General features: G+C 28.0%; 5 protein-coding genes across 6 annotated transcripts; 2 read left to right on the forward strand and 3 right to left on the reverse strand.

The window, feature by feature from the left end:
• Window positions 1-310: 310 nt before the first annotated feature.
• Window positions 311-3,568, forward strand: LOC119687183 (elongator complex protein 3). Its single transcript, XM_038101430.1, has 6 exons — window positions 311-335; window positions 397-638; window positions 694-1,341; window positions 1,399-1,616; window positions 1,680-2,040; window positions 2,095-3,568. The coding sequence occupies exons 1-6, from the start codon at window positions 311-313 to the stop codon at window positions 2,248-2,250; spliced, it is 1,650 nt and encodes a 549-aa protein (XP_037957358.1). The 3' UTR covers window positions 2,251-3,568.
• Window positions 3,569-3,668: 100 nt separating this feature from the next.
• Window positions 3,669-13,912, reverse strand: LOC119687184 (solute carrier family 17 member 9). Its single transcript, XM_038101431.1, has 5 exons — window positions 13,697-13,912; window positions 13,466-13,637; window positions 10,105-10,320; window positions 4,280-4,886; window positions 3,669-4,226 (listed from the first exon to the last, which is right to left on the reverse strand). The coding sequence occupies exons 1-5, from the start codon at window positions 13,768-13,770 to the stop codon at window positions 3,979-3,981; spliced, it is 1,317 nt and encodes a 438-aa protein (XP_037957359.1). The 5' UTR covers window positions 13,771-13,912; the 3' UTR covers window positions 3,669-3,978.
• A 415-nt stretch (window positions 13,913-14,327) lies between these two features.
• LOC119687144 (NADH dehydrogenase [ubiquinone] 1 alpha subcomplex subunit 2) lies at window positions 14,328-15,057 on the forward strand. Its single transcript, XM_038101347.1, has 3 exons — window positions 14,328-14,516; window positions 14,622-14,728; window positions 14,804-15,057. The coding sequence occupies exons 1-3, from the start codon at window positions 14,419-14,421 to the stop codon at window positions 14,884-14,886; spliced, it is 288 nt and encodes a 95-aa protein (XP_037957275.1). The 5' UTR covers window positions 14,328-14,418; the 3' UTR covers window positions 14,887-15,057.
• A 1,070-nt stretch (window positions 15,058-16,127) lies between these two features.
• On the reverse strand, window positions 16,128-18,630 carry LOC119687143 (probable pseudouridine-5'-phosphatase). Its single transcript, XM_038101346.1, has 4 exons — window positions 18,604-18,630; window positions 16,983-17,215; window positions 16,675-16,893; window positions 16,128-16,613 (listed from the first exon to the last, which is right to left on the reverse strand). The coding sequence occupies exons 2-4, from the start codon at window positions 17,071-17,073 to the stop codon at window positions 16,195-16,197; spliced, it is 729 nt and encodes a 242-aa protein (XP_037957274.1). The 5' UTR covers window positions 17,074-17,215; window positions 18,604-18,630; the 3' UTR covers window positions 16,128-16,194.
• Window positions 18,631-18,751: 121 nt separating this feature from the next.
• Window positions 18,752-27,168, reverse strand: LOC119687146 (probable pseudouridine-5'-phosphatase). Of its 2 annotated transcripts, XM_038101349.1 has the most exons (4): window positions 26,992-27,167; window positions 26,650-26,898; window positions 24,477-24,695; window positions 18,752-19,321 (listed from the first exon to the last, which is right to left on the reverse strand). In XM_038101349.1, exons 2-4 carry the CDS (start codon window positions 26,720-26,722, stop codon window positions 18,906-18,908), a joined length of 708 nt encoding a protein of 235 aa, XP_037957277.1. In that variant the 5' UTR covers window positions 26,723-26,898; window positions 26,992-27,167; the 3' UTR covers window positions 18,752-18,905. The 2 variants fall into 2 exon arrangements, with proteins under 2 accessions (XP_037957277.1, XP_037957276.1); XM_038101348.1 differs by lacking the exon at window positions 24,477-24,695 and adding an exon at window positions 24,208-24,426 and having other exon boundaries at window positions 26,650-27,168.
• Window positions 27,169-27,580: the final 412 nt, after the last annotated feature.

Consider the following 27,580-nt stretch of genomic DNA (forward strand, 5'->3'; position numbering starts at 1 on the left):
TTAGAATATAATTTGTAAATAATTATAAAATGTGTCATGAGCCCGAAGAGTGAACTACCTCGAGCGAATATAAAATTTTCTTAACGTTTTAAGTGAACGAAAATTTCATTGACTTCGTTTTCGAAAATTGTTCTTTGATACACAGGCATGTTTTTACATTTGTTGCCACCGACCACAACTACAAAAATCGATTATTTGTTGGATTAATTCGTTGTTATCGATCCATACAAACAAACCGTTTACAATTGACATTTCATTGAAATAACCACATGTATACATTGACTCTGGCAAGTAATCCGGATAAGTTGTGATGACAAAAGAGAGGAAGAAATTGGGTACGAAATACCAAAATTCTTTAGTAATCTTATAATTTATCTTAAATATAAACCGATTTAGCCATTGGCCTAACTCAGGAAGAGCGGAAAGTGATCGTCATAGGTGAAATTATTAAGGAACTTTTAGAAGCACACGAAGTTAAAAAAGATGTTAATTTAAATCGTCTCAAATCACGAATTTCGTCCCAATATGGTTTAGAGAGCTCTCCACGTCTGGTGGATATTATTGCTGCCGTACCACAGGAGTCGAAAAATATTCTATTGCCGAAACTTAAAGCTAAGCCAATAAGAACAGCCAGTGGAGTACGAAAAATGTTTTATCATCAATAAGTTTTTTTATTCATTTTTTATATTTCAGATTGCTGTTGTGGCCGTTATGTGTAAACCACATAGATGTCCTCATATAAATATGACAGGCAATATTTGTGTTTATTGTCCAGGTGGTCCGGATAGTGATTTCGAGTATTCAACCCAATCTTATACTGGTTACGAACCTACATCTATGCGTGCCATACGTGCACGGTATGATCCATTTTTACAAGCACGTCACCGAATTGAACAACTAAAGCAGCTTGGACATTCTGTGGATAAAGTTGAATATATAATAATGGGTGGTACTTTTATGTGTTTGTCTGAAGAGTATCGTGATTATTTTATCCGAAATTTACATGACGCACTATCAGGATTTACAAGTGGCAATGTCGCTGAAGCAGTACGCTATTCAGAAAAATCGCGTACTAAGTGTATTGGAATCACAATTGAAACGCGACCTGATTATTGCCTTAAACGTCATCTTTCTGACATGTTGTCATACGGCTGCACACGTTTAGAAATTGGTGTACAATCTGTTTATGAAGATGTGGCACGTGATACCAATCGCGGGCACACTGTAAAAGCAGTAACAGAGAGCTTTCAGCTAGGTAAAGACGCTGGATACAAAATTGTTGCACACATGATGCCTGATTTGCCAAATGTTGGTTTAGAACGAGATATTGCACAATTTAAGGTAAAGAAAAACTATGCACTTATCCGTACAAATATTTAAACTAAATCCGAATTATAGGAATTCTTTGAGAATCCCGATTTTCGGGCCGATGGCCTAAAAATTTATCCAACATTGGTTATTCGCGGAACAGGACTTTATGAGTTGTGGAAATCTGGCCGCTATAAATCATATTCACCGGAGGTGTTAATTGATTTAGTGGCAAAAATTTTAGCCTTAGTGCCACCATGGACACGAGTATATCGTGTACAACGTGATATACCTATGCCGCTTGTAAGGTAAGGTTTATTTTTCAAATATAAGGTCGATTATATTCATTACTTATTATAAAACTTGTACAGTTCTGGAGTGGAACATGGCAACCTACGTGAGCTAGCATTAGCACGAATGAAAGATCTTGGCACTGAATGCCGTGATATACGTACTCGCGAAGTGGGTATACAAGAAATTCACAATAAAATACGTCCAAACGAAATTGAATTGGTACGTCGCGATTATGTAGCTAATGGAGGTTGGGAAACTTTCCTTTCGTACGAAGATCCTGAACAGGATATACTTGTTGGATTATTACGTTTACGTCAATGTTCAGAGGAATCTTTTAGGCCGGAACTAAAAGGCAAATGTTCTATTATTCGTGAACTGCATGTATACGGCTCAGTCGTACCTGTTAACGCAAGAGACCCATCTAAATTCCAACATCAAGTAATATTATAAACCTTTAAGAATAAATATATATTTTATGAAATTTATTTTTAGGGATTCGGCATGCTGCTTATGGAAGAAGCAGAGCGTATTGCACGCGAAGAACACGAAAGTACTAAATTGGCTGTTATATCAGGTGTTGGGACGCGCAATTATTATCGCAAATTTGGTTATGAACTAGATGGCCCATATATGTCAAAACTTCTCTAAATATCGTGCGTAATAATTGGATTTATAAGTTTTTATTATTAGTGAAGTTAATAGATTTAATTTTTCTTGCAAACAGTATTCCTGTAAGGAATATAATTGTATAAAATAATATGCTTACTTTGTATACAGGGTTAGGCGATTGAATTGTTACCTCATCAAGCGACCATACCTTTTATGTGTAAAATAATTTTATATTGATTTAAATTATAAAAATTTGTGGAAGAGTCCATCGGATTTGCATCTGGCTAATTCGAAAACCAATCTGTAGACGAAATAAAGTTTCGAACCTGATTCTTGGTTCACACGAACTTTATGAGACGATCCCGAGTCTTGTTAGAACGTCCATGGTCTACGACCGAAATGTTTGGCTATAAAGCAACTTACAAAACATTTTCTCGATAATAAGTCGCATTGTCTTTGACACCAGGCTCGATAAAATTTATTGGAGAGCCTCCATCGGCGGTTACAGCTGCCCATACCATTACTTAAGATGGAAAATTACGTCGGGTGGCCATTCATAGTCTCAAATCTTCAACAAGACGGTCATTTTGAGAGTCCAAACTAGTTAATAGGGAACTTTTTCTCATCAGAGAACACAATGTTTGGAAATTCGTCATGTTCGTGGAAGCGTAACAACTCCTTTGCTCTTCGAGCCAAACTTTTTGTTGTTTTAGTGTGAAATCTTGTGGCATTTAGAACTTGTAAGGCTTTACCTTGAGCTTATTTTGAAACATGTGTCAGATGCTTCGCTGTGATATTTTCAGTTCTTTGGCCATTTGATTACCACTACGACGTGAATTTTTTCACGTCGAAATTTTCCCAACCATTTCAGGTGATGTTGCTGTTTTTTTTCGTCCACCACCGTAGCGTTTGGCAACGCTGCCTGTGCTATTATAACAATTTGTAGTACGATAACCAAACATTGTATTCATTTTGAGGTGTTTGAGCTCACGAACAATAGCTGGTTGAGATTTTCCAGTCAAATAATACGCAATCACACTATGACGTTTCAATTCCATTTCGATTAATTTTTGTTCTATAAAACTTAAACGCAATTGCTTGTGGTAGCTTGTAAAAAAAAAACAGGTGTAATTTAAATGAATTTCACGTATTAGTTAAACAGATATACCTCTGTGTATTTGGTAACACTTCAATCGCCTAACCCTGTACAGTCAGCAATTCAGCACTTAAGAAAGAGGCACACAGATTTTACTCCTTTTTCGAAAACCAATCATAATGTTTCGTCTTTTTTATTGGGCGTTAACCCTTAATACTTTTTATATATAAAAAACAATAAATTTGTTGACTCAAAAGGAAACGTGATTGTTTTTATATCGTAAGCATTTGCTTATAATTTTTGCTATTAATGAAAATATATGAATATAAGTACATTAAGGCAAATTGAGTTGTTTAGGTGTATACCAATATAATGCATTAATATTTGTGGGGTTACGATCATATATCAGAGTCTGCAGAATGATGGCATATGACAATAAATAAATTATTATTTGATTTATGTGTATATCACTTTTATTAAAATTAATAAACCTGATTACATATTAAGTATATATGTACACACAATATATTTTACAAAATAATTAATAAATTACCTAATTAAAATATAGTACACATTTCTAATGTTAAGTCAACGGAGAATTTTACTTATGGAAATGTTTAATTAATATAGCAATGGAACTTGTCTAATACACGATGCTTGCTTATATAAAATCACACAATTGCTTCTGCTGAACCAAATATAACAAATATTGCCCATCCAATGAGGTTAATACCAGCGGCAGCACTAAAAACAGTAGGCCAACTTTGCGTCACTTCCAGTATATGACCAGCAAGATAAACACCTAGAAAACCAGGCACTGCTCCCACCGTATTCATTAGTCCAAATACACTACCCGAATGGGAAGGTGCTAAGTCTTGAGGATTCACAGTCACTGCATTGTTATGGAAGCCTGTACCACCTGCAATTGAGAATTGGATTATTAAAAATCTATTTGCTATAAAATTGACATACCAATTATGACTGTCATGCATATTAAAGCAGTGGAAAAGCTATTGGTACGGCTCATGATGAAAAGTGCGAGATTTTGTGCGGCAAAGCAGCAGCTTTGTATAATTTTACGCACGGACGAAGTGGACCACTCGCGTGTCAGCAATCGTCCAGTGAGGTATTTGGCAAAGAATGTGCAGGGTGGTAGCGCTAACCAAGGTATCATATTTACAATCCAACCTTTGGCATGCGGAAATCCATCATGAAAATATGTTGGTAACCACGATAGAAGCACAAAAAAGCAATTCATTTCGCATGCATGCGTTAGAACACACGCCCAAAATGATAAACGTCTAAAGTAGCGCAACCACGGCACAGTATCAATTGCTTTATTGGTACATAGTCTCGCTGGTGCAGAAACATTTATAATACGACTCCGTTCGCCTGCCATTGCGTAATACCGCAATATTAAAGCCCAAGAAATGCCAAGGAAACCAATTACTCGAAACACATATGACCAACCAAAGTAATCTAAAACAAAGGAACCCAATATACCGGTAAGCAGTGTGCCCATGGCAGAACCGGCAGTGAGAAGTCCAAAAAAACTTGTGCGTTCATTTGAGCAAAGATTCTAGAAATATAAGAAGAAAAATTATAAATTAGTATTTAATTATTTTTATCAGGTCTAATTATTCAAATATAGAAATAATCTAACGCTATTTGTCTCCAAATAAATCAGGATGTGGATGATATACTCAGAAGTTTAGTGATGATATACAGTGCTGTGCATAACAAAAGCAACCAAAATTTGCCCATCAAATAAATAAGTTTTTTGTCTACTTTTTACTTTTCATTCAAAAATCTAAATACACAGTTTTATTTGTTATTGTATTAGCTATTATAAAAAAACAACAAAATCTAAAATTCTTCATAACGGGTTAATTAATTCACACAAATAATAAAATATTGCGAAATGCGGCTGTGCAGAACAATAGCAACTGAGACAAGATCAATGATAGATCTATGACCAAAGTGCATTCTAGCAAGATATTTTTTTGATTTTTTGCATTTTTATGCTGTGATTTATGTTTTTAAGCAAATTAGAACATAAACACAAAATAGTTCAATATTAAATCAGGTAATGGAAGTACGTTTTTATCATGGCTCGTGACACGTATACTTTGAAGTTTAAAGAAGCAAGAATTGAAAAATATTTAAATGGCAGTGCTCAAATGAAATAGCCAAAATATTTAAAATTAATTAATTTATTGTTTCGCAGCTTATAAAAAAATATAATTAGACAAAATACCGTTAAAACGGTTTATTTGGGTGAAGGCTCTCTTAAGATTACTTGTAGAATTGATCGAAACATCATAAGAATTACAAAAAAAACAACCATTCGTGTCGTTGAAAAAGGTCGTAGCCGAGCTTAAACAAGGTGTTGACTCTAATACTGTACGCAGGCTTACTCTCGAAGCCGGTTTCAAAAGTTACAGACCAGTCAAAAAACCAATGTTGACTAAAAAGCATTAGCAAAAGAGGCAGATTTTTGTTTTGCTTTTTAATTAATATTAATATACTTCATTTAGATCAAATTTCGCGTGGAATCACTTAAATTGGACCTTTACTAAATGGAAAATAATTTTTTTCAGCAATAAATCAAAATTTAACATCTTTAATTCTGATGGGATGTGCACAGTACGTCGCGAAAAAGAAAATCGTTTGTATCCGCATAACTGCCAAGCGACTGTGAAGCATGGGCGTGGGTCAGTAATAATTTGAGCGTTCTTTTCAGGATTTAGACTAAGATCTTTTCATGAAATTCATCAAATAATAGCCCAACATGTGTACAAAAAAATTTTAGAGAGCCATATGGTACCCCATGGCGGATGAAAAATGTCACTCCGACGGGTATATCAGTACGATAACGACCCAAAACACACCTTAAAGCTGATAAGAGAATGGATTTTGAAAAATGGAATTCCAATTTTAGATTAGCCAGCCCAAACACCTGATTTTAATTGAATTGAGAACATTTTGGTATTCTCAAACGTCGCTTTGGGGGTCGAAAAGTTTCCAATTGTTTGAGGTCATGAAAGATGAATGGTGTAAAATTCCAAATAGTTTTATTAACAATTTAATATCACCTATGACCCGTATAAGTGCCCAAGTAATAAAAAGCAAAGGGCTTTATACAAAATTTAGAAAAATAATACAAAAATTTAATATAATAAATAAAGTTGCTATTGTTCTGCACAGCCGCATTTCGCAATATTTTATTATTTGTGTGAATTAATTAACCCGTTATGAAGAATTGTAGATTTTGTTGTTTTTTTATAATAGCTAATACAATAACAAATAAAACTGTGTATTTAGATTTTTGAATGAAAAGTAAAAAGTAGACAAAAAACTTATTTATTTGATGGACAAATTTTGGTTGCTTTTGTTATGCACAGCACTGTATATATATCTAAGTAGATAGATATAGATAGGTTGTGCCATCACACAAACATATTTGCTATTTTTCTAAAATGACTATCATTAGATGACTAGCATTAAAAAAAAATACACTAATAAGATTCAATATAAATACAAAGAAAGCATTTTAAGATTATTATGTGATTGTTATTGTTGTTGTTGTAATCCGCTGGAACCTAAAAACACATAACATGAAAGGTTTAACAAGACGATTATATGAGTTAGGATATGGATGAGTGATGTTTGAAGTTACGGGGAAGTGAAAATAAGGCAGAAGGTGTGAATTGCGAATGATTGCGATTTAAATAGAAGTAAATCCGTGTTCAGTTGGAGGAATCTGGTCACTTCAATGGGATGGGTTCAAAGATCGATTGGATGGAGGTTTGTGTGTGCAGTGGAACAATAGAACAGATGGGCGACGATTTTGGAATGGAATTGAAAATATGCAATAAATATCCTCAATTCGATTGTTTATCTACTTCTTTTGTTTTCTGTGCAAACAATAAACAAACAAATTGACGAACCTTTGAAATTGGAAATGGAGACCATTAAACGCGTAAATGAATTCCAGTATCTAGGGAGTATTGTGTTTAAAAATGGAAGTACAGCGCAAGATGTGATAAGTAGAATAAAGAAAGCCCAGAGCGCTTTTACAAGGCTTCGTAAAGTGTGGAGCTCCAATACCTATAGTTTACGCACAGAGATAAAAATCTTTAGAGCATACGTTCTTTCAGTTTTCCTGTATGGTTACGAAACCTGGTTTGTTACGGAAAACATACAAAGCAAGCTGAGGGTATTTGTCAACAGCTGTCTTTACAGAATTTTGCGTATTTTCTGGCCAAACAGAATATCAAATCAAGACCTTAAGACCAGAACAAATGTAAAATATGTAAACCTTAAAATTCGCAAAAGAGAGAATTTGGATGATTCGGGCATACATCTCGAAAGGGTCATACCGAAATTTGTCAATAGGCGTTGGTATACAACCCGCAAGATAGCAGAGGAAGAGGTCATCCAAAAACAACATGGAGAAAGGCAACGTTAAATAAAAAAAATACTTTTTTGCAGCTCCTTGGAAGAAGCATAAGCAACATTACTGATATAAAGAACGTAGCGTTGCGGGGCGAAAGGCGGTAGCCACTTATAGACAGCCTATGTTCAGTAAAAGAGGCTGCTTGAAATCATTCACGCTAAGAAACTTTATTATTATTATATTTACGTTATACTCAAAATTATCTCTCTATAACAAAAAGAGTTAAAAGGCGAAAAATATGGCCAAAAAATATTTTTTCAAATACTAAAGTTAATATAATATTCTATACCATAGAAAAGCATGTTCACCAATAAGTGCATCAATACATTGGGTTGTTGAATATTTGTTTCAAAACTAAAAAAAAATATGAAATAATATTATTAGTGAGTTTATATTAAATTGTCCATATTCTTTGCAATATTCACGTGGGTTCATCTTACGTACATATCTAGTTTTGTAAAGAGAAAAAATCTATCCTAATGACGGACTAATAATACTTTCAGAAAACCTTTGTTAGCCATCTACATATAATCTATAAAGCGTTTAACAGAAATATGTTATAACTCAAGTCCTATCAATAAAACAGGAAATTTCGTAAACATTTATAAACACATGAAGTGAAATCCATAACCTATCAGCATTAAAATCTTGAGAACCAGCCAACTAGAACACAGACAATAAAATAGTTTCAGTAAAATTAAATATTTATTTTACCTGAATAATATTTAAATTATATAAAATACTGGATCACTTGCTGTAACATCTGCATCATTCTTAGACAGAGATAGAGAATTCAATTTATTATTTAAATTATTTTCAATATGTTAATTTGATAAGTATTTAGTAAATTAAACTTTTAGTGTCCGTTCCCCAAATGCATTTCTTGATTTGATTCGTATTGGTATAAGAAGTGATAGAATTTTCTATTATTAGGATTCATTACAACTTTTCTGTTATTTGTTCTCTCTGTCGATTGAATTTCTGTTCACATATTCGACTTGAATCAGTCCAAATTCATTAAACGGAAATTATTTGTCTTGTTTACTCAGTTCTGCAACATGAAAGAGATTTTAGAATATATTGGAACATATAATTCTATATAAGTTTTTTCTCAAATAAGACCTGACATTACTAGATCTAGAAGTTATACCACCATTAAACCATTAAGTGATTGTTATATTCAGTGGCGGAGCTAAACCAACTCTGCACGTCGGCAACATCAGAATTGCGAGACCCCCTTTATAACCCAATTGTAAAAGTAAATATGTTACATTCACTAATACGACAAAGCATGATTGAAAGTTTTATTCCTAATCAATTTAAAATAAACACAAATTAAAATAAATGAATTTTCCTACTTTTAGTATCACCCTATTTTTTTTTTAAATTATATCATAATGAAGATAGTCTCTCTTGGACCATCATACTTTTCTATTACGTCTTAAACAATTTTAATTTTGCTTCTTTCTTTTCGTCGAAGCAATACTGACTGGAACTGTGAACATGAATCTAATCACTATATAAACATTAGGGAATACTTCGAATATAGTTAATGCCATTAATGCCGGTCGCCGACATCGCTGACGCCTAGCGACGCCACTGGTTATATTACTTATTGGTCTAATAGTTCTAATATAGTTCTAACAATCAATTTCAACTCTAATGGAACATTACTATTACTCTCTATTTTATTGGAAAATATATATGTAATACAAATTTATCAATACTAACTATTCTCGGCTCGACTGTTCAAAGAAATACTTAAACAAATTTTTAGATATAAAACCATTCAAAATATTATGATGTCATGACCCAACTAAGTAACACCTTTTTTAAAAGCCTTATCACTCGGAGTGTGATTGTCCTTGTCAGGCTAAAAAAACTAGTGTTTCCCAAAAGTAGGCGCTAAAATTACAGCAACCTTAAAAATATAATAGACTAATACACATTTCGGAACAATCAATACTAATAATTTAAAAAGTATGAAAGAAGTAGCAAGCATCCCTTTTTTTTGATAATAAACATATACATATGTATGTGATCAGTCCAAATAGACTAGAATAGACTACATTAGAATAGTGAATAGACACAATGAATATTATAAGCTACAGTCAAAATAATTATAAAAAAAAAAAACAAAATATATAAGATAGATATTAGCTAAAAAATTCAGTTAATGTAGCTTCAGAATAATATATAAGTTTTACAATGGTTAAAACACATGATTCTTTGCAATTATTTACAACACAAATTAAGAATGTTTTTATACACAATAAAAATAAGCTAAAATAAAAAAAAATAAATTAATTTAACAAAAACGACAGACATGGACTCTTACCTGACTAGTTAAACTAATCATGCTTGGAAAATGTACACCCTGAAAGGCGCCATTTATGATGCGTATTGTTACTATAAAGGGTATGGAATACGTTTTGATTTCAGGTGCCCACCATATTATGTTTGGCATAAAGAATGTTATTAGTGACCATCCAATTGCGGCAAATAAAATAACTTTCTGACCACCAAACCGATCGCTGAAATATCCGCCAACAACCTGCAAAGGTAAAAAAAAATATATTAATATTAATAAATAAATAAATATATAGTAAATAAAAAGTTATATTTAAGATTAGAATAACACAAATATTAATTAAACATAGTAACTACTCAGCAAATTGCAGCATATTCATTCTAGATACATATCAACTGCTGTTCTCGAATATAAATATATTTTCATTTATTATCAGTTATATTATAGACTTTAATAATAATAGTCTTTTAACTTATTAATGTATAGTTTCAGATTAAAAATATTTTTCAACGACATTAAGAAACAAAAATTCTAAGAAACTAGCAATTTCTGTATAACATTATCTGAATAATTATTACAAATGTACTTATTTGAATTGTTTCCTCACTAATTAGACTAGTTAAGTTAGGAAAGTTAGCAATGCAACCTAGAAATATGTTTTAAAATTTATTATTTATACTATATACATATATATTATTTATAGTTTTATGACAATATAACGAGAAACCAAAATTCAAATATTTAATTCCTTCGTCAAGTCAGTGCTAATCTGCGATTCGTAAACTATGAACATTTGTAAATAGATGTTTACGACGTATAGTCCGTATTTGATTGCCCCGTACGATAACTGATGCTAGTTTGTGGCAAATATCTAAATAAATTCCTATTGAGAAAAAAGTAGTGCGCAGGAAATATAAGTGGATTGAGCATACACTTCGGAAGGTCGCAAACGAAATAGTACATGTAGCGCTATAATGAAACCCCCAAGGTGCAAGAAACAGAGGATGTCATGACGTAGAATCGTTTATAAAGAAACGAATAAAACAATTAATTAGTTAAGACATATAGCTAGAAACTGAGATTTGTGGAAACCCTATGTAAATAGACGAAGTTCTTAATTTACCCCCTTATTAATGTGATGCTAGAACATGTGAATAATAAATAATAATAATAATTTATAGCTCAGAAAAATATGTGAATATTTGTTTTAAACATATTTCAAAAAACAATAACTTAACAACTGCAACAGAAGTTTTTCTTATACACAACTTATTTTATTAATCATTAAAATCTGAAAAAATAAGCAGTGATCTCCTCTCCTCTCTCTTACTCTCTCTCAATCCCATATATAAAAAGTTCCTTTGTCCAAGAACTTTTTAAAAATTGTACACAAATTCAATGCTTACTTCCGACATATATATGATTCAGATACCTCTCATCCGTTTCTGTTGTTTAATTAAGTTAAATATATAAATATATATATGAGTATATACAAATATATGTATAATTATATATATATAATATACATAAACATTTTATTATTTATTTAAATTTGTTCGATAAATTTAAACGAGTTCAACTCGTGGTACATGCAATCTTTACGAATTAAATATATGAAGTAATTTCAAGTCCATTGATCATGGGTATATGGCAATACTCGAACCAAGTTTATGGTCAGCCACAAATTCAATTATATTTATAATTATACATACAATAATAATTATATATTATTATATATGTATAAAAATATATTTATAAATATCAATAAATAAATATATACAGAGACATTAATATTAATATTAATAATATTAATATTATATATATTAATATATAATATTAATATTACGATAATTATTATACATTTTTCTTTTAGTTACTTATTTAAAAAATACAATATAAGTCATATAAACCAGAGCTGTCCAAAGCCTATGGGTCTAATGCGATCCGCAACTAATCTTTGTGTGCTCCGCGACATGTTTCTAATCTACCACATTAATGCAAATTTTTCTTCGTTATATTTTAATAACATCACATTATTTTATTTTTATCGGATCCCACATAAATAAATTAAAATGTTTTAAATAATTTATTACACTTCACGTTCATTTACCTAATTAACAAAGATTTTAGTATATATTTCTTTGTATAACTGGTTCAAAAAACTCGTATCCAGTTTCGTAAATCATTATATTAAAAATACGATATTTTTCATAAGGTTTCCTTATGAAAAAATTATGAACGTATATATTTATTTCTTCGGTCCTCCAAACTATTTAGTGATTTATATTAGTCCGCGATCTTATATGGTCTGGACAGCCCTGGTATAAACTATTAACACTTGGAACAAACATTAATAATATAAACAGAAAAACTAGATGACCTCGTAGAGTAACAATATGCTTACAACTATTGTTAATTATTTGTGGTAAATTTGAAGTATTATTGTAAATAAGATTACCAGGGCTGAAAGTATATTTAAGGAATTTCAAGAGAAGGCTTTTTGAAAAATAAATTAATTCTCATAAATAAAACCAATCCAAGATCAAGCTGGTTTATATTACAGAGTATCGTTTTGTTTTAGACGGTTCTCCTGTCCGGCGATTACAACACAAACTAAATATTTACTTTTAATAGTAAAACGTTATTGGTTGTTGTCATTAAAAATATTAAAGCAGAATAAATTGCTATAAAATAAGAATTAAATCTTGAGATAATTAATTGACAGACTGTTATAGTCATAAATGAAATTATCTGACAATTCAAAAAGTTTTTATTTTAGAGTTTGCATTTAACTGAACTAGATATAAGAAGTATAATTAATAGTACAATAATTTGCGACATCCTTATAAAAATAACCCAATTTAAAACTTGGAAATTTGCTTGAAATCGTACTAGAGGCACGTGATAGGACACACATGACGAACTTTCACTTGTCAGTAAAGATGCGGATTATGAACAAATATAATTAAAATTGCAAAGCTATAAAAGTTGTGTGACTTTTGTAGAAACTGTACATTATGTTTTATGTGCCTTTATATGGATCATAAATTCAATATGAACAAAAATCGATGTCTTCTAAAATCAAGAAATACAGTCTACCTGAGACGCAAGTTTCATTTTTCCTTAGACTCCTTTTGCAACATAATATAAACAGTTATAGTTGTTTTGAATTCTTTTTCATATGATTCTGCAAGAGTGCAATAATTTCAGAAATTAAAAATATAAATTAAATTTAAATTACGAAATTGAATTTGTAATTTAATTTCTAGTTCAAAATTGTATATAAAGGCAGAAATATTTAAAGAACATTCATTATTTTTACCAGTTTAAAATATTTTATACATTAACTGATATGACCACGTTGATATTGTGTAGTGCCAACTATTACCTGCGTTAAGGTGTATCCCCAAAAAAATGAACTCAGTACAGTTCCTGAGTCTGTTTTGGTCCATTTCTGCTCGGCTGCAACTGCAGGCACCAGCAACGGCATTGTCGTACGCGTTGAATACAACATACATGTTCCAGTAATTAATGTTAAAAACCAGACACGTTTCTCATGCCTAAAATAGATAAACATTATTGAATTTATTAAAATTTTAGGATTATATATGTGATATACCGAGTCCATATGCTTTGATTATCTGTCAGTTCACCGCGTAGGAGTGAATATTTTAATTTCTCTTCCATACTCATCTTCTACAGATATTATTTTTGGAAAACTTAATTTAACACAACTTACACGTCAACTTATTTCTACCATTTTTAGAGTAATTTGTTTACACTAGATTCCACTTATTTGTAAACTTTTATTTTCAATTATTTAAACTATAAACTATAGCGCTATTGTTGCAAAATACAAAATTGCTTTTATAAGAATTAAAATATAGTTATATATAAACTAACAAGTTTTTGTATATTTCTCGTTTTTATAAATGTTTTTCAAACAAATGAAGTGCATATTAATATTTTCTGGCAGACCATTTTTTGCAACAGCTGATTTAGTTTTTATTTATTTATTTTTTTAAATTCACAATAGTAAAAATTATGATAAGTTCATATATGCAAAATAACTATTATTATTATAAATAAAATTTAATTAAAAAATCCACACCAATCACACTTATTAAATACTCTTAATTTGAATTTTAATAAAAAATATAAACATTTTTATTATTAATGAAAGTAAAATAATTGCAATAGTGGGAAATATAATTGTGAATAGTTCGATACACAGAAAATCTAACATATGCTTTTGAAGTTTAACAAATAAACAGGCTCTTCTCATTTATTGGTGTTGATCAAATAATTTTGTTTGGACAATAGCTAATAAAATCTATTGAAATGCGTTTGGCAGTAGTACGTTTATCAAAATTATCAACAAATCTAAAAGAGCTTCGTATTCATTTATGTCAAACCGGTGAAGCATCAAAAGGAGCTAGGTAATATACTATTATATGCCGTACACGAAAAAATCTTTGTACACATTACATAATTTTATAATAATCGTAAAATATTAAATATAAATGCATTAAATATAATCACAGGGAATATGTGGAGAAACACTACCCCAATTTAAAGAAGAGTAATCCAACACTACCTATTTTGATACGTGAATGTGAAGGTATACAGCCTCGTTTGTGGGCACGATATGGTAATTATTTTGTACAATTACTTTCGTTAATTTTCCTATATCACATAAAAATAATATTTTTGCTCTATTTTATAGGAAAGGGTAAAGAAACCTCGGTATCGCTAACCAACCAATCTGCACAAGATATACAGAAGCAAGTAGAGGCTGTCGGAAAATAATTTCAACATGGAAATGAATTAAACGCAAATGTGTTTCAATAGCTTATTTTGTTTAAGTAATAAAATATATTTTTAATATATTATCAATATCGCTTTCAATAATACCAAATGTAATTACAAAAGGAACAGTGTGTGTTTAAGAAGAAATAAATATATGTAATTTAATTTAAATTATTTGTGCTGTTCGAAAATTCGTTTTATGTACTGTGACTTCATATTGAAAAAAAGAATTTATGAATTTTTTTTTGGAATTATTTTTAAATATTTGTTACAATAACCAAAAGCGGGTACAGTCTACAAGCTGCAGACTGTTTTGAAAATTTGGAAGCAATATTTGTTCTAAGCAACATAAATCTTAGAGAAATAAAAGTTTCTAATTTAAAAGCAATTTAAAGGATCTTGTAAATCATACGATTTCGGAATATAACTTACATATTGAAAATGAAATAAACGAAAATCAACAGTCTATAAAAAATACGAGATTGCGAATTTCTCAACTGATCATGATGAAATTGATATTGGAAAGACGCTTGTATATAATACCAATAACAAAGAATTGTGAACAGAGAAAGCAGTTCACGTTTCCGCCTCACTCAACTTTTTGTCCAGTAATCTTTAATTTGTGTGCAGTACTGCTATTATTATCTTAATCTTATTAAGACCTAATCAAGAGTGAAACAAAATATTTGAAGCTTTACCATATTGCTTTTACAGAACTTGCTTTTACGAAAGTGGTTTTGAACATTTAATGGTATTTTTACTCCATACACAGAGCATAGCGTTAAAATGGTGATGGGATCCTCACTTATTCATAATTTAATCTATAACAAGTGTATAATATAACTTTCAGTAAGCTAAATTTCTAAAAAACGCATGTACTTGGTATTTAATACATATGTATATATAATAATATACAGCTATTCTCAGATTAATTTAACTGTTATGTGTTATTTTTAAGCTTCATTAATACTGGGTTTATAACCAAAATGTGAATATCATGATATTGAATGAATGTTTTCGTATTTATTAAGATAATTATTTATCAATTTTAAGTTAACTTCTAACTTTAGTTCCATGGCGAATTTAATTTTATAACTAAAAAGAAAAATTTCTTCTGGAATATATAAATAATAAATCATCATTATAGACAATTAAGGCAACCTGTCATTCATAAAACTAACGTAAGATATTGAGTTCAGTTTTTTATTACATTTAATATTTCAATCAAAATTAACATTTATAATAAATACTTGTATAAAGCTTTTTCACCTTAAATTTTATTTAATTTAATATAACAATACTTTTGTGTCATTGTTGTGGATATGCTGGAAGTCCATATAGCTCTGGCCTAAAATCTTCTAGAGAATTTAACACTTCATTCGCTATTTCTCGCATTTCTTCAGCCGGAAAGCGTTTATCTGGCTTCATCACACACTGCATTTTAGCAGTTCTTGCACCACGTACACCATTTGGAGAGTGTTCAAATACTAGGCAATCCATAGGTGTCACCCAAGGAATAAAGCGCTGTGATGCAATAAAGAATATATCTGGAGCTGGTTTTCTCTCACGTACTGCACGATCTGAACCCCCATATACTTTGTGATGCAAAAGTCTAAATACGTCACGATTCCCCTGCGTTTTAATTCGCACCATATCTTCTGTTGAGCTGGTTGCTAATGCCATGGGAACACGATTCTTATGTAAATGCCTAATTAAGCGCTCAGCTCCTATTATATATAGAAATGTATATGATTAAGATAAGATGATGAATATTCTAATACTATTAACCTGGAAATAATTCTGAAGCTCTTAGCTTTCTCATTGCAATTCGATAGTATTGTACTAAAAATTCATTAACCGTTACAGGTAGTTCAAATTCTTCAATGAGAAATTCAGCTACTTCTAAATCAGTTTTTCCGAAAAGTTGTAAACGTATTTCCCATGTAAGTTCTTTGTTAAATATTTTTATCATATCTTTTATAATCATTTCATACTTATCTTCAGTATCTAAATGTCGAAAACAAAGTTTTAATTCTTTATTCTTTGAGCCTCGTACTAAAACTGAATATTAAATACTCAAATATTTTTATACTAACCTAATAATAATCCATCCAGCTCAAATATGCAATGCGTTACTTTTCTAAATATACGCTTGCTTCTCCTTTTATTAGTACTACATTCGCACATTATAAACTAACTTAGACAATCCCGATAAATGGTAGAGACGACTTGACTTCTGTATGTTTCCAAAACAAGTTACATTTTATTTATAATTTTCTAAAAGAACAATTTCAGGTCTTTGACTATGATTTATATATACAACCAATAACTATTGAATGGGATTAAAAAAATATATTAATATTATTAATATATTAATATTAAAATTAGTTTTATGATAAAAATATAAATTGATTGTTACAAAAATATATTTGACTTTTAGATTATAAAAACTTGTATGCGTCTCTAACTTATATCTATGCTTTTAATAAATTTATATAATTACACATGAGGTAGGCGGAAAGTATATTTCAACAAATGGATGAAAAGTATATGGATACAAATTTATGGCACTAATTATGGAGTTTAATTATATATCAACTAAAACTAATGACTATTAAAAAGACTGGATTTGTAGTTTTTAAGTTAATATTCTGGCTCTCCCTTTCTATCTCCCTTAATTACCGATAGGAGTTTTAACACCTGCATTATTTGAGATTATATTTCCATAACCAATTTGTTCTTAACATGTGTCCTCTTATAATTTCTGAGGAAGTAAATGGTGTACCTATAGTAGCTAGAATATAAAAACAATCAGTTACTAATAACGTGTTAACATACCTAATCCTATGATAACTTTTAACTCTATGATAAGATGCTATTTTAAACATAATTTTCATTCTCTCCCGATTATCGACGAGTGTTCTCAACTGGAATATTGTATTTTCAAGACAATTTTGTAGTTAATAACCAAATCTGGATTAAATAATTTGAAACAAATAAATTGGTATAATGGTATGGTAAACGGGAGATGGTATGGTAATTTCGAGATTTTATGGATAACTTGAGATGGTATGGTAGTTGTTGTGCTTCTTATTGTTTCGCAGCTGATAGAACGAGAATATATTTGGACCAAGATGAAATTCTCATTTTTATTAAAAATTTTTTCGAGAAATATGTCAAAAGATGTAATTGTAAAACTATAAATTGTAACCGAAGAAAACAACTAATTACCTAAAAAAGATAACTACTCTTAGAAAATGGTATGTTAAGAACTATCTAAAACTATGTAAACCTAGCTTTAGGAAAACTTTTGTAAAAGAAGTTTAATTCAATAAAGCAAATATTTGAAACTGTAACTGAAAACATGTTTTGATCACATCGTAATTGTCTTATATCCATAGAGTACTATATCCATAGAGCAAAGGAACATTCATTCAAAATTTTAAAAATCTTTAACTTATCCATCATGTAATTTATATCTTTATTCATCACATATCTACATTCAAGAGATATTGCATCAACGACTGTGGTCCGATTTAATCACCTCTTTTTACAAAAGATGTAGATGAATAGCAATTCATTTGATGAATGGAAAATGGCGTATTTAATAGCTCTAAAGTCATACTAGATCTATTTACTCCAATAAACAAGTCAGCCAAGTAGAACGAAACCTGAACACAATATAATATTAAAAAATAAATATAGCAAGATACTTACTGTAAATTTACTAAATAAAATTTTGAAAAGCCAAAACATATCTATTGTTTGAAATTTTAGTTAAATTACATTATATTTTAAATAATTTTGCATTTCTCAAACTCTAAAATTTTCGTTGAAAAATTTTGATTTTGTATTTATAAATACTTAATAACATTTTCAAGGAACAAATGATTTGTTTGTTAGTTTATTGTGTTCAAAAATACTTTCTAAAAGTAATTATTTTGCTAAATTTATCTGAAAATATATATTTATATTATTTAAGGGACTGTTTGTAGTTGTTATGAATAAAATTCTTTAATTTATTCGTCTTGGAACGGTGGCAAACCAAATTCTTCTGGTTTAAAATCTTCAAGTGACTTTAAAACTTTTGTGGCTAATTTACGCATCTCAGGAGGTATATGCTCATCGGGCACCATAACAGATTGCATGCAAGCGGAGCATGCGGCCTGTACACCATTTGGTGCGTCCTCAAAAACCAGACAATTTTTTGGTTGAGGTTTATCCGGAAAACGTGAAGCCGCTACCAGAAAAATGTCTGGTGCTGGTTTGCCATTTTTAACTTCTGGATCAGAAGATCCACAAACACGATGGTGAAATAAATTAAAAAGTTCCTGGTGATTTTGGGTTTTAATTTTTACCATATTTTCAGCAGAGCTTGTAGCCAATGCAATAGGAATTTTGTGTTTACTCAAGTGACGCAGCAGACGTTCAGCGCCTAGAAAAAAATATATAAAAAATATATAGTTCCATACTTTCCGAGTTTTATACTAAATATTAAAACTATTATAACTACTAATTTAACTTTTTTATATGTGGTATTTAAAATATAATTATATTACATTTTTATATAATTACTTATATTAAATTAAATTAAACTAAATTCTTAATACGAACCATTGTTTTCAATAGAGTGGTATTTCGAATAATATTAAATTACAACAATAAAATATATATACTTATATTAAAAATAACTTAGAGAAGCGATGGATGAACAGTTATATTCTTATAAATATATCTGTATATATTCGATATATTTAGAAATCATAAGGAATATCATTTCGCATGCTGAATTAAAAATTTAATATTATAAAACACGTTTTTTTAATTAAATTTTTATTGATATCAACTTTTCCGAACTTGTAATCTTCAACAAGACTTATTTAATTGGAAAAAATAACCCGTTATCGAATTTCTGACTGATCTTTAATAAGTAATATAGTTTAATATATATCAGGGCTGTCCAAAGCACGAGCCGCGACAAGTTTCTAATCAATATTATTTTATTTTTATGGTATCTTAAATAAATGAATTAAAATCTTTTAAATAATTTATTATTGCTGGCTACGACAACAACAAGTGTAATCGTATGTATTATTACTGAAATGCATTTACTCAGCTTAATCCTTGACTTTTCTAGTCTCTGCAGCTGTCTATTATAATTTTATATAACGTTATGCATTGGGCATAAAGTACTGCGCCATCATAACTAACCAATTTATAAATTGCTCTTCGCTGCTGCCAATTATATATTATATCTACGCTGAGGTCTGCATATAATAAAATTTTTGTCGTTAAGATAATTTGTGCAAATTTCAGAAGATGTTTGCACTTAATACGTTAAGAACATCTTAATATAATCTACACTTTTCAGTTAGAATTATTTGAATGATTTGCAATATAAGATGTCATATTTAATAAAATTATAGGAATTAATAAACATATATCTATTGTTTTTATGTAGTGTTAACACAACCTTTCATTAATTGAAAGTTTTATAATCAAAAAAAAAAAACAACTGAAAATAGGTTTCTAAACAAAAGTTGAATAATCGATCCAAAGCCCATGTTATTAGTTACATACATACTATATGGTTCCATAATTTTCTAATTTTAAAGATGTTATCTTACTTCTAAATTAATCTCAAATTTTTTGAAATTCTTTTTGTTAGAACGTTATTTTTATAACAAAAAACAAATTTAAACTACTTTTAATATTATAATATAATTATTAGGACAATAAATTATAATATAAATTGAAATTTGTTAATACAAAAATTTGTATGCATATTAATAAACAATATTAATAAAAGATATATTAAAATATAAATATATACATTAAAATAAAAACGTATATATTAAAATATAAACATATATATTAAAATATTATTAAAAATTAAAAAGTGGAGTTAATCAATTAAAAATTTCGAATAATTATTAATTATACGTAATAATATTAATTATAAATAATTAAATTAAAAATAAAAAACAAATAAAAAAGTAAAAATATACCTTTTAATGACATTTTTTTATTACATAAATGTATATTAATTAATTATTTATTAAAATAAAATAAGCAAACTTAATTAATTTAATAACATACATGTAATCCCAATACATTTATATCCCAGCTTCTATATACGTCACAACAACAATAAACAATAACAAAAAAATTAAGCAAAGTCAACAACCCTTTGCAAAAATAGTGAAGTTACAAATCATTTTTTATTATAAATTTAATAAACAATTGTTTATTGTTTTTTTTTTTTTGTGTACATGCTTTTCTTCGTACTGTTACTGATCCAAACATAATAAGTTGTGAATGAATTTATTTTTAAATATAATTTTGATTATTAAAAAGTGTCACTTAAGTTGGATGTTGAATGTAGACTTTCATACTTCGATGATTATCGCCCGTAGGCAAGTTGGCTATTGCCATCGTTTTAATTGTGCAACAAAACTCTTTCACTTTATCGATTTGCTTCAACTTATTTTTGCTTAAGTTATATTTTATTGAAAATTAAAAAAATGGCAACATACTGATTGATAAACAATATACATATATATTATCCATAGTAGTCATTAGGATATATTGACATTAACAATAGCTAAGTAATAGAAATTGTATTTTAACAATGATAAGTTATAATTTTTTGTTTTCCATCCGACTTAGATCGTTTATTTAACACATAAAAATGATAAAAAAAATCACACTTATTATTATATTTTATTTATTTTTTTCTTGAAAATATCTAAGGACACAATTTTTATTAAAAATTAGTATTTGTTTAACGTTTCCTGGCTTTTTGCAATCAATGGTATGATGTTATTGTATTATGTATGTATTTTTAATTTTCAAAAATTAATAAAAAACGTTTACATTTTTAATTTATTTTAATTAAAAAAAAACTTACATTAATAAATATAAATAACAGTAGAAATAAATTTAATTTATTTAATTATACCAAATTGTATTCTAAGCAAAAATAAAGTTCTAAATAATAAATTTAAAATTACATAAAAAATAGAGATATTTAAATGCATCTAAAATATCCATTATAATTTTAAAACAAATTATTTTTGAAAGTGATAATAAACAAATATTTGTATATATAAAAAGTTTCAAATTTAATTGAAATTAAAAATTAAAATAACTATTATATTTATTTTAATATTATTTAATATAAAATACTTAAAACAAATAAATACATATAAATAATTAAGGTTGGTACCAATATTTGCTCAAAATATTGAATTAGTTACAATTTAAATATAAATAATATTTTAGGTTAATTAATTGAAATGAATTAAATTATAATAATATTTGTCAGGAATATTAAAAATAATTTAATTATAAATTAAATAATAAATAAATAATTGATTAATAATCAATTAAAATGAATAAAATGGTAAAATTTATTTTTATTATTTTATTAAAAATATAATTTTTTATACTATAATATAATGTATAATATACTATAATATAATATAAAATATAATTTATAATATAATACAAATAATTAGTAACAAAAATACAAATTAATTGAACAAAACATTTAACAAATTATATATGACAATTAAAAATAATATATGAGAAAAAATTAATAACATATATAAATAATGTAATATTTTAAGAAACAAATCAAATTTTCAATTTAAAAATAAATTTAAATATCACAAAATTTTAATAATTTTGATATGAAAAATGATACAGAAATGGAATATTATTTTTTAACGTTTAACATTTCAAGTAAATAAATAATAAGCAAATATATAGATTTTCTTTTATTAAATATAAATATATTTATATTCGTAAATATATTCATATTTATTAAATTTATATATTTATATTTATTAAAAATATATATTTATATTCTTTAAATACATATATCTATTTTATAAAATAAGTATATTTCTATTTATTAAACAGATATATCTATATTTATTAAATTTATTAATTAAAATTTATTAAATTTATATATATTAAAAACCCATATTTATATTTATTAAATACATGTTTTTATATTTATTAAATATATATTTTTATATTTTTTAAATGTATATACATATTTATATTTATTATATGTATATACTAATATTTATAAAATAGGTTTATTTATATTTATTAAACATATATATTTATATTTATAATTATATTATTATTATTATATTTATTTTTATTTATAATTAATAAAAATATGTAATTATTTTTATTAAATTTAATATATTAATTATATTATTTATGTATTTATATTTATAATATAAATATATTAAATTTAAAAACAAAATTAATGAATAAATTATGAAAATGGAAAACGAAATAAACATGTTAAACGTATAAGACATTTGTTATATCACAACATCAATCTACCTTATAACTTGAGTCTTATAAACAATATTGTATAGTTTATTAAGAAAATATTTGCTAGAATTTAATTTAATTTTTAAAGTTTATTATGGCAGAGGAATATTTTTAGATAAAATATAAACACATGTAAATTTGATAGTTGCTGTTTTTTTTTTTTGCATATTTTAATTACTATGTATATCAAAATATATTTAAATTAAAAATAAATTAAAGTTCAAGCAATTATTTCCACAAAATCATAATTAAAAATCACATAACAATATATATAAATTTAAAAATTCCATTTAACTGAAGAAAAGAAATCAAAGGCAAATAATTGCAGTGTACAAATTTAAAGTTTAAAGTGTTAAAAAAGCGAGAAAAACTAACTGAAATGTGGATGCATCATACTAGATCTGTTTCACGAGCTACTCGTAGTAACTTTGAATAACACTGTGTATACACAAGTGTGTTCTACCAGCAAATTTTCGCGTACATGAGAGCATCTGAGAGTGCGTAACATCCCTGTCGAAATTTGAAATGCTACACAGACTTTACTCGTACATTTTTTTTTTAAAGTAAAATGTGTGTTGTGTAAATCAGCCTCTTTAGTTTGAATTTTAATTTTTGTATTGTTTATTTGCGCGGCACTGGTGTTTTCACATGACTTCACATAAAGCTGTTCCATGAAAATCTGTGAAAGAAGCATAATTTGGCACTTTATTTGTGTTACGCTCTTAGTTTGTACTTTACTTGTGTTTTACTTAAGTTTTACTATGAGTAGTTGGTTGAACAGACCTACTATATAAAAATATAGATTATTTTTTGTTGCGATTTGAGCAACAATGAAAAAGTAGATATTCTGAGAATTGTTTTGACAACAAAGTCATGATAAGGCATTTAAAAAACAATAAAAACACATTCAATAGTGATAATAATCACCCGATTTTTACAGTTAAATAGCAGCAATTATCTAACCTTTCATTAAGGGAGTATTTCCCAGCATTTCTTGACACAATTTGTGGTATTGCTCTAAAAATTCATCAACAGTTATTGGTAAATCTAATTCCCTCACTGTAATTTCAGCTGATGTGCGTTCGTTTGTGCCAAGAACCTGAACGCGCACTTCAAAAGGATATGTTTTACCGAAGGGCTTAACTATTTGCCTTGTGATTTCTTCGTAAATGCCTTCAGTGTCTGTAATGGGAAACAGAAAAACAAAATTAATAACGTTTTCTACACCTTACCTGGCATTAGTTCTGCATCTTGCATGTTCTTTTCAGTGGCAGCCCTTTGTCGATTTGTATATTCTTCGGGAGTAATGGGCAGGTTATAGGTGTCTACAATGATCCTGCCCACCTCAAGACTATGTAGACCCATCACTTTCATTTTCACCTCCCAGGAATAGGTAGCACCATATTCGTCAAGTATTGATTGTGTTGCTTGCGTATAGAGCTTTTCAGTATCTAATTAATGGATATGAAAATTATAATGAATATTTTTTTTATAAATTACAATTTCAACATTTTCCATTAACGGTGAAAAAACAGCAACTCGATTATTGGTTTGAGATAATGATTTTAATCAGAAAAATAAACAACAGATAAGAGTAAAAATATGTATAGTTCAGTGCTACATCTAATTAATAACAATTTGTTACATATATATATATATATATATATATATGTATATATATAACTCAAATATATATATTTGAGGTATTAATTCATATAACCAAAATAAATTATTTTCACACATCTTGTGAGTTTGCATATTAAAAAACTAATTATGTAGAGCTCTTAACAAGTATCTGATAGTGAAAATTTTAATATATATACTATTATATCGGATTGCTTTACATCCCCGCTAAAATTCCGAATGACGGCGAAAGGCATAGTCGTATAGTGTTTATATTGTTTACTACGATAGCTAGTTTAAATTGAATGTATTAAATTTAAATTTAATAATAAATATAATAAAATCAAAACTATCATTGGTAAGATGATTGGGGCAGATTTTTATTAGCGGTACAAGCAAACATCTTCTCATTTGGAGATTTGGAAAACGTTTCAAAAATTGAGTGTTAGCATTTCTTAGATTCGCAAAAAGCGTTGATATCTCTTACATTATGGCCACTATAAATCTACATGAACTTTAAATTTAAATAGTATTCTTTCAAACTAATAGATCTAAATTTCATAAACAATACCACTAATATTATTATACATGCTAGAGTAGTGGTTCCTAACCGATGGTCGAACCGATAGTTAAAAACGGTCCTTGATTCAAATTTAAGAGGTATCAATATATAGTTTGTAGTTTGTTTATGTAGACCTCACTTATTAGAAAATAAAAACAAACATTTCCAAATAATTGTATACCTTTTTTGTAAACTATAAAGCATATTAAAAAAGTCACACAGTTTATTATTCTTAAACTTTGTGCTCCCTACTAAAAACAAAAATATCATAGACGTGCTTGGTTAAAAAAAAGTTGGGAACCACTGTGTTGGAGAAACTATTTTTAATTATAAAAACTCGAAACTTCTAAAATTATTGACTGTTGAGTTTTTAATAAATTTAAAGACTATTTAGTTTTATGTATGTCGATTTTTGATTCCTTTTTTCAAATGACTTAGCTTATTTTTACCGTAAAAAAGTAGATCTCTTCATATATTAGTAGTTGGTAGTTATATAGATTGCGCTAAACATGATCTAACTGAAACTGTCTTATAACTGAGAAGGCAATTTTAAGACGCAAAGTAAAAAATAAGTTTATAAGGATATAAGAATATGTGCGAATGTTCAGCTGTTCTATGTTGTTGCAACTTGCTGGAACCGCTTGTGTAGTCCTTTTGGGGAGTGTTGAACGGCAGTTAGTCGTCGAGGTCGACGCGTAGCTCTGGGACGTAAACTAGACCGTTCTTGGAACCCAAACTGTTCTATTGCACATACATATATATATTTTTTTATATAATTTACATTGTAAAACACTGATATAATAATTTCTATAATTTAAAGTTTTTTATTAATAATAATACATGTACATATATATGCTATTAAAATTGATTTTATTTATAGAAAACAGAATTAAGAAATAATATTTACTGTCCTACTGAAAATATTTTATTATTTACATGAGTGTGTATATGACTATGTAATTTGCTTTTTATGTATACGTTTTGAAGGGCAAATGTCAAGCTGTAATATTACGATGAAAATTTATAGAAAATAATTTATTTCCAATTGACTTATATGCAGGTGTTGTAAAAAGATATTTATACTTTTTTTTTTTGTATTAACTTTTATACATACAAGGATTTCGTATTGCATCATCCAAAAATCGATATTAATTCCAAATGATGAATATATACATATATATTTAAAAATCTCACACTTCTTAAAATAAAAAAAGGCTTACCAAGCAAAAGTCCATCCATATCAAAAATGCAGTGTGTGACATTCTCGCAGATCTTGGAGTTTACCTCAACCATTATTGTTGTGATGAAATAGCCACACAATAATATAAATTATCACCTTTTAAATTAATTAACCACAGCCGATGCTTAATTATATCAGTTTGTGCTTTCAAGCAATAAAACACAAACAGTAAATACTATTTCAAAATATTTCAGGCAAGTGTATGAATGGCGGCAACAACAGCTGTTATCTAGAAAATTTCTTTCCTATATACTTTTTTCACTTTGTCATATATGAAAAGCAATATGTGTCAAATCTGTCAAGGTCAAATACAACAACAAACCACTAATTTTTCCAAGTATTCCAAAAATATTATTTCTGTCTCCAAATTATAGTTAATTTAAAATTAATTCCGTTACAATATTTAATTGCGCGACACATCCACTTTGATTCAACCTTTCTACACAAGAACAAATTTCAAATGAATTAGATGATGAAGAAGAAATTTCCTACAAGATATGCTGTCATTAGTGTTGTATATTTAATTTGAATAACTGATTACTCAGTTTTCGGTTTGAAAACCGAATACAATATAAATATAAAGATTTAAAGTATAATTTTATTTTAAATTTTTTGAGTTGTTACGTTGAAAATATTTTAAAGTCGGGTTTTGTTTTTTAATATTTTAACTCTTATTTCGTGTGTTGTATTTGGATATATCTAAACAAAATTTCTACACGAATTTGCCGAAACATGTGTGAAACATGATATCGCACTCAACTTATTTTTGAGTTTATATCGATAAGCAATTTGTTATACGTTTAAACACATTTAAAAAATAAAAAGCTTTGAAAAATCTAAAACAAAAATGTACGAAATAAGCGTTTACTAATATTTTAAGTCCGTTAGTTTAGTGAATACTGGCTTAAAAC

The sequence above is a fragment of the Teleopsis dalmanni genome, chromosome X, assembly GCF_002237135.1.
Source record: "Teleopsis dalmanni isolate 2A chromosome X, ASM223713v2, whole genome shotgun sequence".
Lineage (NCBI taxonomy): Eukaryota > Metazoa > Arthropoda > Insecta > Diptera > Diopsidae > Teleopsis > Teleopsis dalmanni.

Excerpts from the sequence above, each read along its gene's own strand:
- LOC119687183 (XM_038101430.1), top strand. The coding sequence starts at position 311 with ATGACAAAAGAGAGGAAGAAATTGG. Across the intron at positions 336-396 it reads AAAAGAGAGGAAGAAATTGG|CCATTGGCCTAACTCAGGAA; the intron begins GTACGAAATACC and ends AAACCGATTTAG. Across the intron at positions 1,342-1,398 it reads GAGATATTGCACAATTTAAG|GAATTCTTTGAGAATCCCGA; the intron begins GTAAAGAAAAAC and ends TCCGAATTATAG.
- LOC119687184 (XM_038101431.1), bottom strand. The coding sequence starts at position 13,770 with ATGAGTATGGAAGAGAAATTAAAATATTCACTCCTACGCGGTGAACTG. Across the intron at positions 13,638-13,696 it reads AATCAAAGCATATGGACTCG|GCATGAGAAACGTGTCTGGT; the intron begins GTATATCACATA and ends TATCTATTTTAG. Across the intron at positions 4,887-10,104 it reads TGATTAGTTTAACTAGTCAG|AATCTTTGCTCAAATGAACG; the intron begins GTAAGAGTCCAT and ends TTATATTTCTAG.
- LOC119687144 (XM_038101347.1), top strand. The coding sequence starts at position 14,419 with ATGCGTTTGGCAGTAGTACGTTTATCAAAATTATCAACAAATCTAAAA. Across the intron at positions 14,517-14,621 it reads GAAGCATCAAAAGGAGCTAG|GGAATATGTGGAGAAACACT; the intron begins GTAATATACTAT and ends ATATAATCACAG. Across the intron at positions 14,729-14,803 it reads TCGTTTGTGGGCACGATATG|GAAAGGGTAAAGAAACCTCG; the intron begins GTAATTATTTTG and ends TCTATTTTATAG.
- LOC119687143 (XM_038101346.1), bottom strand. The coding sequence starts at position 17,073 with ATGTGCGAATGTAGTACTAATAAAAGGAGAAGCAAGCGTATATTTAGA. Across the intron at positions 16,894-16,982 it reads GCTGGATGGATTATTATTAG|ATACTGAAGATAAGTATGAA; the intron begins GTTAGTATAAAA and ends TTCGACATTTAG. Across the intron at positions 16,614-16,674 it reads AGCTTCAGAATTATTTCCAG|GAGCTGAGCGCTTAATTAGG; the intron begins GTTAATAGTATT and ends TATATATAATAG.
- LOC119687146 (XM_038101348.1), bottom strand. The coding sequence starts at position 26,722 with ATGGTTGAGGTAAACTCCAAGATCTGCGAGAATGTCACACACTGCATT. Across the intron at positions 24,427-26,649 it reads TATGGATGGACTTTTGCTTG|ACACTGAAGGCATTTACGAA; the intron begins GTAAGCCTTTTT and ends TTCCCATTACAG. Across the intron at positions 19,322-24,207 it reads AAATACTCCCTTAATGAAAG|GCGCTGAACGTCTGCTGCGT; the intron begins GTTAGATAATTG and ends ATTTTTTTCTAG.